General features: G+C 44.4%; 1 protein-coding gene across 1 annotated transcript in view; it reads right to left on the minus strand.

Annotated features, from left to right (window-relative positions):
- Positions 1-13496, minus strand: part of MSH2 (mutS homolog 2) — a gene marked incomplete at its 5' end in the record, with an annotated part of 88971 nt that overhangs the window by 15753 nt on the left and 59722 nt on the right. The window contains 3 exons of the mRNA XM_025205972.1: positions 751-848; positions 2912-3062; positions 5124-5247. Of these exons, the coding sequence (XP_025061757.1) occupies positions 751-848; positions 2912-3062; positions 5124-5247 (373 nt within the window). The remainder of the gene's footprint in view (positions 1-750; positions 849-2911; positions 3063-5123; positions 5248-13496) is intronic.

Consider the following 13496-nt stretch of genomic DNA (forward strand, 5'->3'; position numbering starts at 1 on the left):
ACATTTTCTTCAGTATTCTTTGGCTAAAAGATACCCAATTCCCAGTTTTTCCCAAGCTATAGTAGCTAATCATATAGGTTAAAAAACCAAATGTTTAACTTTACGTTATTGTCTGCAGGTTTATGCTTACTAACCCCTTCGGATTTTTCCCCTCAACAATGCAGTGATTGCTTTGAATGAAACTACACCTCTGGATAAGCTAAAATATTACAGAACTCTTCCTCCAGAAATTCTCTGTTATTATTTGAGCAAAAGTCATCCCATTATTAAGATGATCTATTAGCAGAGTATCTTTAAGCTGACTGAACAAACAGGAACGCCTGATGCAGTAGCTCATTTCTAGTACTGTTCCATGAAGGGAACAATGATTTTTATCTGCTGGCCCCTTCTATTTATCCTTTAAGAGGATCCGGACAGATAATGGAGATGAGTGCAGGTAACCAGTGCTAAACATACGGTGAAACAAAATATTTAGCACGTTGCGTAAATATCTAAACAGATTAATCTGTTTTCAAGAACAGTTTGGAAGTGACAGGGACCTGTGCTGACACCAATTGCACATCCTAGATGTAGCAGTGCTGAGGTGATGTTGTAGCCCTAATGGACCATCGCAGTTACAACACCCCAACACTACCACAACATGGAGGATATCAAAATGAACCACTGACAGTGACCCGTCACATACATGGCAACCAAGAGAAGAGCTATAGCAACTCTCCAATGTTTTGTGCGTTAGCACTGCCCTATTACCTGAAGCAATGTTGATGATTTCTTTAACAATGGCATCCTGGGCCTCTTCATACTCCTCTTTGTATTTTAAGTATTCTTCGTTGAAGGAGCTCAATTTACTGTGAAAAAAATCACAATGTTTACAACTTGTGATGTTCCCAGTTTCTACCATATTTTGCTCATTTTTGTCTTTTTGCTTTGTGACAAGCTATCATCATTCCAAAATATCATCAGGTATTTGCTCAGGGGACTTCAATTTAAGCATCAAGATGTGGCACAGATAAGCTGGCATGAACAAATGGCTTATTCTGTTTTCCAGCTGAAGATCCTTGCTGTGACCCTGAAAACTAAGAGTTACATCACTATAAAACTATTCTTGAAGTCCTGCAGTCTATATGTTTGCTATGGATGCAAAGTGTGGCAACTGGATTTTCTTTTAAAGGACTGCATGAAAAGTGGGACTCATGGCTAACCTACCAGGTACTCTGATGTGTGGAAGATCTGATGGAAGGAAAACCAAACACCGAGCAGGTTATTGATTTGCCCAGTGTCATAGAGGGGTCACAACAGGACTATGGACTCCTTTAAAGAAAGCATTTATACCAACATTCAGTTTTCCGTTTGGAGGATCTTAAGTAACTAACTGCACCTTAGCAACATTTCAGTTTTCAAATAAGGTTGATTTAATGCTTCATGTTCAAAGAGACTGTTTAAACAAACTCTTCAACTATCCTTTTATCTTTCTTCTCCAGGTTAGACTTAACAGGACCATACATGAAAGCCTGCACTGTGATTTGTGCCAGTTCTACTATTTGAGAAGTTCAGCCCAAGGTCCAGCGCCCAGCCTGCTTTGAGTGGCTTTATCCAAACCAAATCACAAAATCAGTTTTGGTAAGTGATTCTTGGGCAAACTCCTTAGAAATTACTATTCACTAAAATATATTTCACTTGTTGATGTGAAAGAGCCTAAATCCAAACATCAGCTTAGATCTACAAAGTAAAAAGTTTTTACACAAGAGGGAGATGCTTTATGTTTCATGGTTGCTTTGAAGAACATTATTCTCTTTGCAGCTCAACAAATGTTCCTGTCCTCAGTCTTTTGATTTTGGTCATCTAAACAAATCAGAAGGGCTGCAGTGGGAATGAGCAGTTAAGGCACCTCACAACAGGTCCAGAGGTATGAGTTCAAACCCTGCTTTGAACCAAAGCTATGTTTACACAGGCTGGGGAGTCAGAAGCATTTGCATGCAACTGCTTATAGGAGCCAACATACCTTGCCCAGTGTACTTCAACAGCCCTTGTAGGCCTATCTAGACCATAACTAAAAAAAATGGTGCAAAAGTACACTTAGCCAGTAGGCTCACGCCTCTTTTCAAAGCAGAGAATTTATTGCTCCTGAAAGTGAGTGATTAACAGATACTAATAGCATTAGCTTGAAACCAGCTTACACTGGGTGCAAAGTTCGTCATACAGATCTATCAGTTAAGACCCGTTTCACTAACCAGGAAAAGCGTATCATAATTAACCTCACACCACTTGACACTTTGTCCAAAGGAGAAAGAGCTTTTATCTCAAACTTGACCTGCTGCACACTATTGCTCCAAGCATTTTGCTCCTTAAGTAAACTAAAAGAATGCTTGGAACAGCATGAAGAATAAAGCAGATCAAGCGACAGCTTGTAACTTTAAATGTAAATCATCAACAGCCACAGGTACACAGTCAGGTCATAGCTAATATGCACAAACAGAAAATTTATTTAGCCAAGTGTACTAAGGAACAGAAAGGGGATTACCAAGTCAACTATGTTCTGTTCAGGAACAAGTATAAATGGCTGTTTTGTACAGCAGCCTACAGAAATACATGCACTGCTACAATGAAGGCAGGAAACAGGCTGATGGCTGCAGGCTAAGCACAGTTGCTTACAAAATCAAAGCAGCCAAAGTAGTTGGTATAAATGGGGAAGGCTGGAAGTGTGGTTGTGCCAGTATGCATGCATTTCTGCTTCTTTTCCCCGCTTAGCAATCTCACTCGGTGTTTCATTTTGCAAATAAAAGAGGCAGAAGAAAAGCAAGAACTTCAACACCTAAATACGGCACCAGTATTGTTATGCCAAAAACAACCAAAAAGGATATCTATCAGGTCTGTCCTAACAGACCTGAGAAATAGCTGACACTTCAAATACCTGTTAGTGAATTTCACACCATTCTTCTGGGTGTCTAAGATTTTATATTTTGCATTGTTCCGGAGGACTTTCTCTTCTTTGCAGGTGATTCGGAAGTGATGCCCTAACTGTGAACTGGACTCCAGTTTGATGCTCTTGCTAGCCTCCAACCCTTTGGATAGAGGGAAGGTGGGAGAGGAGGAGGAGAATGAGTACGTATCACTGTGTTATCTATATTTATTAATTTGCATTCTCTGAACATTGTTAATTTACTTGCCACTTTAAATTATATTGGGCAGCAGAACTAAGTGTCACATGAAGGGGGTTTTTGGGGACATGCTTAATTATTATCAGTTCAAAGAAGCCAAAGTAGGTACCTACCTAAATTGTGACAGTACCTTTAAAATCTCACCCGAAGATCTCATCCTTTTCACGGCCCACCCCCCACGCCCCCAGCAGCCAAGAGGCAAAAACCACAGTATTCATTAATTTTGGATGCACACCTTGCTGGGATTATTTGACCCCAGCAGTCTTTCCTGCCCAGAGCAGGGGGACTGGACCCAATGATCTCACCAGGTCTCTTCCAGCCCTAAACTTCTGTGAATTGCCTCCGAGGGGAGGGGAGGGGAGGGGAGGGGAGGGGGGGCAACAAAGTGAGATTAAAGGCACCGCTAACTTCAGTCACAATTTAAGTAGGTCCCTAAAGATAAATTACGTGCCATCTTTTGAACACAACAAGTTCAGCTACAGACTGAAGTAGGTGACCAGGCAGGTATGATCCTTCATGCTTTTCATACTGCAAGGAAGGGCACAGATGCACACCTGCAGATGCACACACGCAATAGTGAATACCATCTATGTAGGGTACATTTGAAACCTTCAAAAACGGAGAGACAAGCTCATGGGAGCAAAGCCATATTGTGAAAAAAAAACTGAACATCATCTCAAATATTAATATACTTTATAAGCAGTGCCAATTTTCTCTGCTACTTTTTTCATTAAGCAGGTGACTATCACTGACTAAATCTACCACCTCATCTTGATTGTATTACACAATAAATATTAGCCTGTAAAATGTTTAGGTATGCTTCAAAGGAATTCAGCCATATATTGATGTGTACCTTCTTACCACACAAAACTATCCATTCCAAAACTGACACCTAAATGAATGGACAAGATAAGATTCATGTTTTCATGGAATTTAAATTAAAAAGAAATTGAGATGGCTAGAAGGAGTTACATTAATGGCAGATGAACTGGGCAGTCTCCTGAGCCATGTCTGGTTACCTGTGGAACATTACCCTTGTTAAAAAATAATCTGGGCCTAAAATCATTGTTAGTCTCCACCGACCAGCTTAGATACCAGTACCAAGCTGTGAATTGCCTCCGAGGGGAGGGGAGGGGAGGGGAGGGGAGGGGGGGCAACAAAGTGAGATTAAAGGCACCGCTAACTTCAGTCACAATTTAAGTAGGTCCCTAAAGATAAATTACGTGCCATCTTTTGAACACAACAAGTTCAGCTACAGACTGAAGTAGGTGACCAGGCAGGTATGATCCTTCATGCTTTTCATACTGCAAGGAAGGGCACAGATGCACACCTGCAGATGCACACACGCAATAGTGAATACCATCTATGTAGGGTACATTTGAAACCTTCAAAAACGGAGAGACAAGCTCATGGGAGCAAAGCCATATTGTGAAAAAAAAACTGAACATCATCTCAAATATTAATATACTTTATAAGCAGTGCCAATTTTCTCTGCTACTTTTTTCATTAAGCAGGTGACTATCACTGACTAAATCTACCACCTCATCTTGATTGTATTACACAATAAATATTAGCCTGTAAAATGTTTAGGTATGCTTCAAAGGAATTCAGCCATATATTGATGTGTACCTTCTTACCACACAAAACTATCCATTCCAAAACTGACACCTAAATGAATGGACAAGATAAGATTCATGTTTTCATGGAATTTAAATTAAAAAGAAATTGAGATGGCTAGAAGGAGTTACATTAATGGCAGATGAACTGGGCAGTCTCCTGAGCCATGTCTGGTTACCTGTGGAACATTACCCTTGTTAAAAAATAATCTGGGCCTAAAATCATTGTTAGTCTCCACCGACCAGCTTAGATACCAGTACCAAGCTTTTACATATCAATTTTCATCAGTAGATTTCAAAACACTTCACAAAGGAAGTAGATCCCACAGAAAATCTTACCCCACCATACCTAGCTCTCTAGCTGCTGTCTTAAGACAAGATTGCATGGACTCCTCTATTTCGTTCATCTTCTCTCTCAACTCTGTCAGGTTAGGATCAAAAGAAGGCTTTACAAGGAATTCATGGTTTTCCACCTGGAAAACAGAGTGAAACAATTAATATAAATATAAAGAGCAATCAAAAAGTGTTATGACACAAATTATGCACTAATTAGATGTTGCTCATTTATTTCGATTCGTTTAATCTTTTGTGGTACATTTCATCATTCACTAATGTGCGTCTTAGATTATATCCTTGGTTGATTGGAATTTGACTAATTCACCCACAAAGCAAATGAGTCCCCCAAACATCTGCTTGTTAATACAAATACATCATTCTTCATACAGGCAAAAAATTACCAATCTGACAGATCCACTTACCTTCAAGACAGACTGATTTATCTGAATATACACAAAGCTCAGTACTAGCAAACAGACACATTTGCCAAGTGCGATGAAAAGACTGTTACATGACTCTCATTCTGCATAACATCCTAGATTTACTTCTCTTCTAGACATAGACAACAAACGGGTATTGGAGGGGTGGGGGGAAGGGGTTACAAACCAGGAAGTTTTCTAAAACGAGGAGCTTCTGCTTCTCTGCAAAAGTTCTAACAAAGGAATACTCCACAGGGTTATGGAAAGGCACTTTCCTGCACATCAGCCAAAACCCATAGTCCAACATAAGCACAGGAAAAGGTAGGGCTAGAAAGGACCTCCACTCAACTTAAATCCATGTCTTTTTTTCTGTACAGCTGTACAATACATGGGTTCCCTGTAGTCATATTAGGCCATTTTAAAGTGACTTCACAGTAGGAACTGGTAATGCAATCTAGAGATTTAAGATTCTATATTAAGTATTTCAAGTTTAAAGGGCTAAATAGCCACCAAAATAAGTTCCCATATGAAGCTTCACAATGCAGTATATGCAATATGAGCTGCTAGTCCCATGCTGGTCCACCAGTACCTCAGCATCAATATTCTTTACTTTACTGGCTCTGTACTTACACTAGAGAACCAAACCTTTGGTAAGAAAACAAACTGGAAAATACCAGCAGTACAATGTGCCCATGCTGAGCATGCTGCCTAAGTTGCAGTTTCAGCCTTTATCACTATCTAAATGCCCAACACACAGTTCCCAGTACCATCACCTGAAACAATGGTTTATGGGATTTTTAATGGCCAGTTGGGAACACACAAGACTTGTGAAAGACAGTGCTGGACTCAGACCCAGTATTTCCTGAGGAAGCTTCCCCATAAGGGTAATATTTATTTTAAAAGCCCTTTCTTGAAATGGATGGCAAGAAGAATGGCTTGCCAGGGTTTGTCCTAAATTTTGAAAAGCAGCTGTTATGTCAGTGTAGCAGTATCAGTGAGGGTGTTACTAGAAATACCCACAAAGAGCCAAGACCAAGACCAGCAGCTGACAGGCAGCTCATGCACCCAGACCTTTTGGGGTAGCCAGCTTCATGCAGCACCTGAGAATTCTCTCTCATTGGGCAACATGTCACTTGTGTGATAAGGCTACCACCTCAGGCTTATGGGAGACAGCTGTTTGAGCCCTGGAATAAGTACAATTTTAGGATGAAGAAGATGACTCCTCTCTACCTCTGTGATGAGCTAGAGGTCAACAGTAATGTCAGATGCTAAATCTGGCCCTTCTGCAAGTCCAAGTCCTTGCTCATGGTGCTTATAAAAGGCCTAGCAAAACAAGGGGTGGGATCCAAGGGCCAGAACATGCATCAAACATTCCTATCCTGTTGCAAGGCTCCCCTCTTCACTCAAGCTTCAAATTCTCTAATTCAACAACTGCCTGAGCCTAAGCAGAGGACAATCACCCTTGCCCTCTCCCCATAAAGGAACTCTGCTAGGCTGCCATTTTGCACACAGTCCCGAATGGCTTGGTACATTGCCAGACGGAACTGAGCATTGGCTCATGGGGCCTAAAGCTCTCAGAGGGACCCTCTTGCAACAGTTCCACTGTAAGGTAAATTTACCTGCAAGACAAAATTTCACTCACCCAAGGGGCTCTGATTGATCTCAAGCTGCAGCTATTTCTACCCTGGCCCAAACAAGGTCAGCACCGGGCAAACCTCTTAACCCACAATGGCAGGAACCATCTCACATTTCCCTCACTCATTACTTGTGACATTACCACTAAGGTCCCTTGTTCCAGATACTCCAGTGGAAAACACATATAACACTTTGCTCGCATAAAAAAGCAAAGCATAAGCATGGCTGGACCAATGCTCCCTCCCCCAAGAAAGTTCCCTCCTAATTCAGCTAACGGATCATGCTCCCTCCCTCACTTGCTCTTGTCCTAGCCTCATGATTCTTGCACTCTTAGCTGCCCAAAAGTTCAATTTCATTGGAAGCAGTGGAGGGGAACATTCTTCTCAGTCTAGCCTGTAGCCTGGAGGTTATATCACTCTGTAAGATGGGAAATTTGGGTTTGTCCCCCACTCAGCTAAAGAGGGCCTAGCATCCAGGTGTCCTCCACAGAACTGAGCTTCCTACTAGACTACTGAGCAAGACGTGGCCCACTTTGTTTAAGAATGATTTGGGGAGTGCTGTACTTTATTCTGCACTTAATGTGTCTGTCTTTTAAGATGCTCTGGTTCAGGTAGGTGCCTGCCACTCTGAACAGCCTGGCTGTCCAGGGTGCCAGATGTGCCTTGCTTGTAGCCCCGAATCAAATGTCTGAACTCTGAGGAAAAGGAGTTCAGACACATCTCTACCCCTAGTATTTATCATCAGGTGTAACAAGTGAGGTCATAATCACCCTTAGGGGGCACTCACATCTCCTCATTTACAGCCCAGAAACTCTACACATCTCACCCTGTCTATTTTGATCACCTTCTAGAGGTAAAGGCATTAGATACCGTGACATGTTAGTAGGTAAAATGCTTACGCACCTAGAGGGACAATTTGGATGTGGCCCTTAATCTATTTTTTCTGAACTTCTCTCCAGTAATTTGAAAAGGTATAAAATTAAAATACTTAAACAGATGGATAAATACCAACCTAATACCCTAAATTTGCAAGCAATTAAGTATAGGAATACATTTATACTCAAATGAGTGGACCCATTGAAGTCTTCTCAATGGAGCTATTCAGATGGATAAATTTACAGGTGTTTAGGTTTTTGCAGAATCAAAGAATATGTAAACTAATTTTGACTGAACCCTTCCATACGGCACCACACACTAGATACTTTCATAGAACAGTCAAAACCACATACATCAAGTCTATGGAAAGTGATAACTAATGATAGGAAGGGAAAACATTATTAACATTTAATACAGCTAGTTAAATGACTAAATTATACGGAACTGCAAATATGTGGCAGTTTTCAAATAATGATCTTTGATCCCTAGCCTAGGAAGCTTACTTTGAATGGATTTCTGATACAATTTGGTTGCTATGACAACTTGTAAGTCTATCGTACTCTATTCTCTGCTAAAGAGTTGGACATTTTATTTAAATCCTATAAGAATCTAGCAGAGCCAAGAGGTTAAAATTTTAATGCTTATTCTGAGGAAAGTTTACTGTTCAGTAAATCCACAGCTGGCTAATCAATAGCAGGTTTAATTAACTCCACTGCCTTGAAAACATATCCAACATGACACATTTTATAGGGCATCATTAAAAATATCCAAGTAATTATTTTGGTTAGAAGTGCAGTAAAAACACTTATCTAAAAAAAGCTGAAAAAAGATCTGAAGAGATGAGCCCTGAAAGGTAAAGGCTTATCTGACAAGCCTTTGGTTTAGATAAGAAAACAAGAGTCCCAAGACATACAACTACATAAACAGATGGTCTCCAACTAGCATAAAATTATAAATTCTAGGGCTCTAATTTTCATCGGGACATCTAGGTGTCACTTAATAAAAATTAATTAGCAGATCAATCTGACAGTTTAACATAGTGTAGCAACAGAGCTATACATAAACTCACCTTTAAAAAAAAAAAAGCACAGAAACTTACTATATATAAAGTATGTGAGTAGTTTATTTAATATGAACTTAGGAAAGTAGGGCTGGAAGGGACCTCACAAGATCATGTAGTCCAGCGTTTTTCAACCCATGGGTCACGACCCAAAAGTGGGTCGCAAGAATATATGAAACGGTTGTGAACAAACTTTAAAAACAGATTCTCCTTTAAAGGAGAAAAACATGGGAAACTCTGGGTTTCCCCTTGCAGGCTGGCAGAGTTCCTGTCTGCACGGGGGTGCTTGGGAGAGTGGAAGGAAGGTGATCAGGCAGGGGGTGCCACATGCATGTGTGCGCACACAGGCACGTGGCATCCAGGCAGTGTGGAAAGCAGCTTCTGCAGCTCCCCGCAGGTAAATCTACAGGGCAGGGGACATAGACAATATGCTAGGTGAGCAGGGGGGCACATGCAACACATCAGGAGGGTGGGGCACGTGACCTCCCAGATTTGAGTACCCGCACATGGCACCAGGGTGCAGGCTGGCTGGACCTGCATGAGCAGAAGCTACTGTCACAGCCCACTGGGCAGGACCCAGCACAGGAGGGTGGAGCAGGGCAACGAGACTCATTGCTGCCACTACTGTCAGGACCCCTGCTCCAGCTGCTGCACCAGCCGAGCCACCAGCAGCGCAAGGAGTACCAGATGAGGAGGCCACAGCCCTCACCTCCTCCTGATGCCAGCTGCTTGGTGCATCACGCCGCGGCAATACCCTGCTGCCATGGCCCAGCTGCTGCTGTCATTGCCGCTCCCCTCAGGTTATGACTCTACCCCGGAGGAGAGGTGGGGCAGCAGGAAGCACAGGTGGCAGCTCATTAATGACTCTTGGTGCAAGGAGGTGAGGGCAGCGCGGCCCCCTCCCATCCATTACACTGCTGGCAGCACAGCTGGCTCACAGATCCTGGCAATGGTGGCTGCAGAAACAAGTCTCACCACCCAGCTCTGCTCTCCCGTACTGGATCCTCAACGCTGAGCCATGGAGGTGGCTTCTGCCTGTACCAGTCCGACCAGACTTCAGCCCCATGTCTGCTGTGGGCATACAAATCTGGGGAAGGAGGGCGGGGGGTATGTGCACCTCCCCTGCTCCAAACACCTACCCCCTGCCCCACACACTGTGGGGCTGGGGGCAGTGGGTTGGGAGTGAGGGGCACCAGCAGGATTGGGGGCCTGTTTTTTACTTAAGCTATTTACTGGGTCAGGACTGGACATCAATGTTTACAAATGGGTGCTGGTACAAAAAAGGTTGAGAGCCACTCATCTAGTCCAGCCCCTTACTCACAGCAGGATCAGCCCTAACTAAACCATCCCAGCCAAATGTCTGTCCAAGCTGCTCGTGAAAACTTCCACAGGTAGAGTCCACAACTTCTCTAGGTAGCCTGTTCCCACGCTTGATCACCCTTATAGTCTGAAAGTTCTTCAATCTCCAAGCTAAACCTTGCTCTGCTGCAGCTTAAGGCCACTTCTCCTAGTCTTCTCCCCTTCAGCCACAGAGAAACAGGCCATGGGCACATCTCTATCCTCCCTATAAACTGTCCTTCAGGAATTTGAAGACTTATCACATTCCTTCTCAGTCTTCTCTTTTCCAGACTAAATAACCCTGATTATTTTAGCCTTTCCGTAGGCCTCCAGTAACTTTTGTTGCACTCCCAGCTGGACTCTTTCTACCCTCTCCAAATTCCTCTTGAACTGTGGGGCCCAAAACTGGACACAGTACTCTAGGTAAAGCCTCAGAAGTGCTGAACAGAGTGGAAGAATCATTTCCCTTGATTTACAAGTGACACACCTGTTGATACAACACAGTGGGTGCATCTACAGGAGACGCTGACTGCACAATAGCTGAAAAATACTGTGCAGTACCTCATCACAGCATGGACAGTGCTAATACACTGTTGTGCAGTAGGCTACTGTGCTGTAGCATCACCTAGAAAACATTCACTGGTGCTACTGTGCAGTAACTCCGGTTACTAGCTAATCCTAGGTGAAATCAGGTTAGTCAGGCGTGACTTACTCTTGGTAAATCCTCATTGGCTATTCCAATCACTTTGTTCTCCCTTAGGTGCTACACAATACATTCTTTGAGGACCTGCAACTTGTTCTTTCAAGGTACAGAGTTCAGGTTGACTGGTCTGTAGTTCCCCAGACCCTCCATTTTTCCTTTCTTAAAGACGGGCACTATATTTGCCCTTTTCCAGTCACCTGGAACTTGACCTAACTTCCGCAAGATCTCAAAGAGGATAGCCAATGGCTCCAAAATTACTTTAGCCAATTCCTTCAGTACCCTAAGATGCATTGCATCACATGCAGTCCTACCTATTTGAAAGCAGCTAGCTTTTCTAAATAACCCCCATCTGTTCTGCTATTACCCTAGGATAGTGGGGGCCAAACTTTGTGGCAAGTATGCCACTCCAACACCCTTTCCCAATCTGCTGCTCTGTTTTCTGCCCTGCTGGTCTGCCACATACCACATACAGAAACCACCCGTGCCACTTACAACATGTGCTGCAGGTTGGCCAGCCTCACCCTAGGCTGTTTGACACCTTCCCCATCTTTGCTACCAAATGCACTAGTCAGCTGGTAGCTGTCCCTACTTGTGAAGACTGAAATTAAAAAGGCATTAAATTAGGGATGACAAACAATTTTAAAAATTAATCGCAATTAATTGTAAGATTAAAAAAAAGTCACAATTAGTTGCAATTAAGCAAGTCAGCAGCCCCCACCCAACAGCATGGAGCCCATGCACCCTGTGGCTCCTCCCTGCCACAGCCCTAGCCCTGACCCCCCGTTCACCCCATCCCACTCTGGACTTGCCCCAGGCGAAGCAGAGCAGCTGGAACCCGTGTGAACATCCCTGACCCTAGCCCGCCCTGCACCTGCTCCGGCAGTGGTGAGGGTGAGGAGCCGCTTTTCCCTCCATGCCAAACAGCAGCTTCTGCCCGACCACTGCTGCTGGTGCTGCTCAGCATGGGCAAGTGAATCTGGAGCAGGCTCAGGGTGGGCCGGGGTCAGGGCTGTGCACACAAATTCTGGATGGTCCACCCCTCTGGTCAAAACAATGTGTGCAATTAATGTAATTAAAAAAATTAATGCGTTAATTTGTACTTGCGTTAACTGCGTAAGCTAACTGCAATTAACTGACAGCCCTACATTAAATACTCGAGCCTTCTCTGCCTCATCCATAACTAGACTGCCTGCCTCATTCTGTAAGAGATCTATGGTTTCTTTGGTTTTCCTCTTCCTCACAACATAATTGTAGAATTCTTGCAACATAACTGTAGAATTCTTTTTTACTGTCCTTTAAGTTCCCGGCCAGTTGCTTCTCAAATCATACCTCATCCTTCCTAATTTTCTCCCCACAAGCCTATGAGACTGGAGATGCACCGATACATCGGTCCGATATTGGATTGGTACCAATATCAAGAAAATTTGCTGTATCATATATCGGCTCAATGGGGCCGATAATTTGGCCAATAAATGCCCATGCTGCACACAGCTGCAGTGCAGCACAGAGCAGGGCTGGCAGCATGGAGAGTTGCCTTCAGCTGGTAAGTCAAAAGGGGAGAGGGAAGGGAAGGGGCGTGGGGAGGCAGATCAATGCCCCTGCAGTGAGGGAAGGAGAGGGCAGGGGCTGCCTGGGGTGGGGCAGGGGTGCAGGACGGAGCTGTGGCTCATGGAGGGGAGCGGCTCCTGCCGCTGGTTGCACCCCAAGAGGACATGGGGGGGGGGGGCGCCCCCTGCCGCTGCTTGCACCCCAAGAGGACATGGGGGGTGGGGGACAGGGAATGGGTGTGCCCCTCTGGATCTGCACAGGGCAGGCAGAACAGGCTGCAGCCGGCACTGCACAGCTCTTCTTGGGGGTGCCTGGGGTCAGAGCGGGTGCTGGCGGCGCTGGGAGGGGTTGCAGCCATCCCAAATTTTGCCGCAACTCCATTTGTAGCGCCGCGCTGCCAGGCGTAGCCCAGCTCCATGTCCTGCCTCCACCCACGTGCTGGGAAGAGCTGAGGCTGTGCCAGGCGGCTGGTGGCAGTGGCGGCAAAACCTGGGGTGGCTGCAGCAGTGGCATACCGTAGGTTTCTGGCACCTTGGAACCAATGCCTGCATTTGTGCACCCCCCCACCCATGGACGATCTGAGCAGGATGCAAGGCCTAGGCCAAATCAGCCTGTGTGGGCCCCCCTCTCCCGTCCCATGGCACTTCTGCGGGGAACTTAACAGCATGGCACTTCAGACGCAGGGTGAAGGGCGATGGCCGAAATTTCCAGCTGTAACAGGTAAAGAAACTTACAATCTGCCAGGTGGGCTACACACCAAATGTGAGGGGCACCGCAGCCTCTCCACCCGGCTCTGAAGGGCCTGATC

The sequence above is a fragment of the Alligator sinensis genome, unplaced genomic scaffold (genome assembly GCF_000455745.1).
Source record: "Alligator sinensis unplaced genomic scaffold, ASM45574v1 scaffold131_1, whole genome shotgun sequence".
Lineage (NCBI taxonomy): Eukaryota > Metazoa > Chordata > Crocodylia > Alligatoridae > Alligator > Alligator sinensis.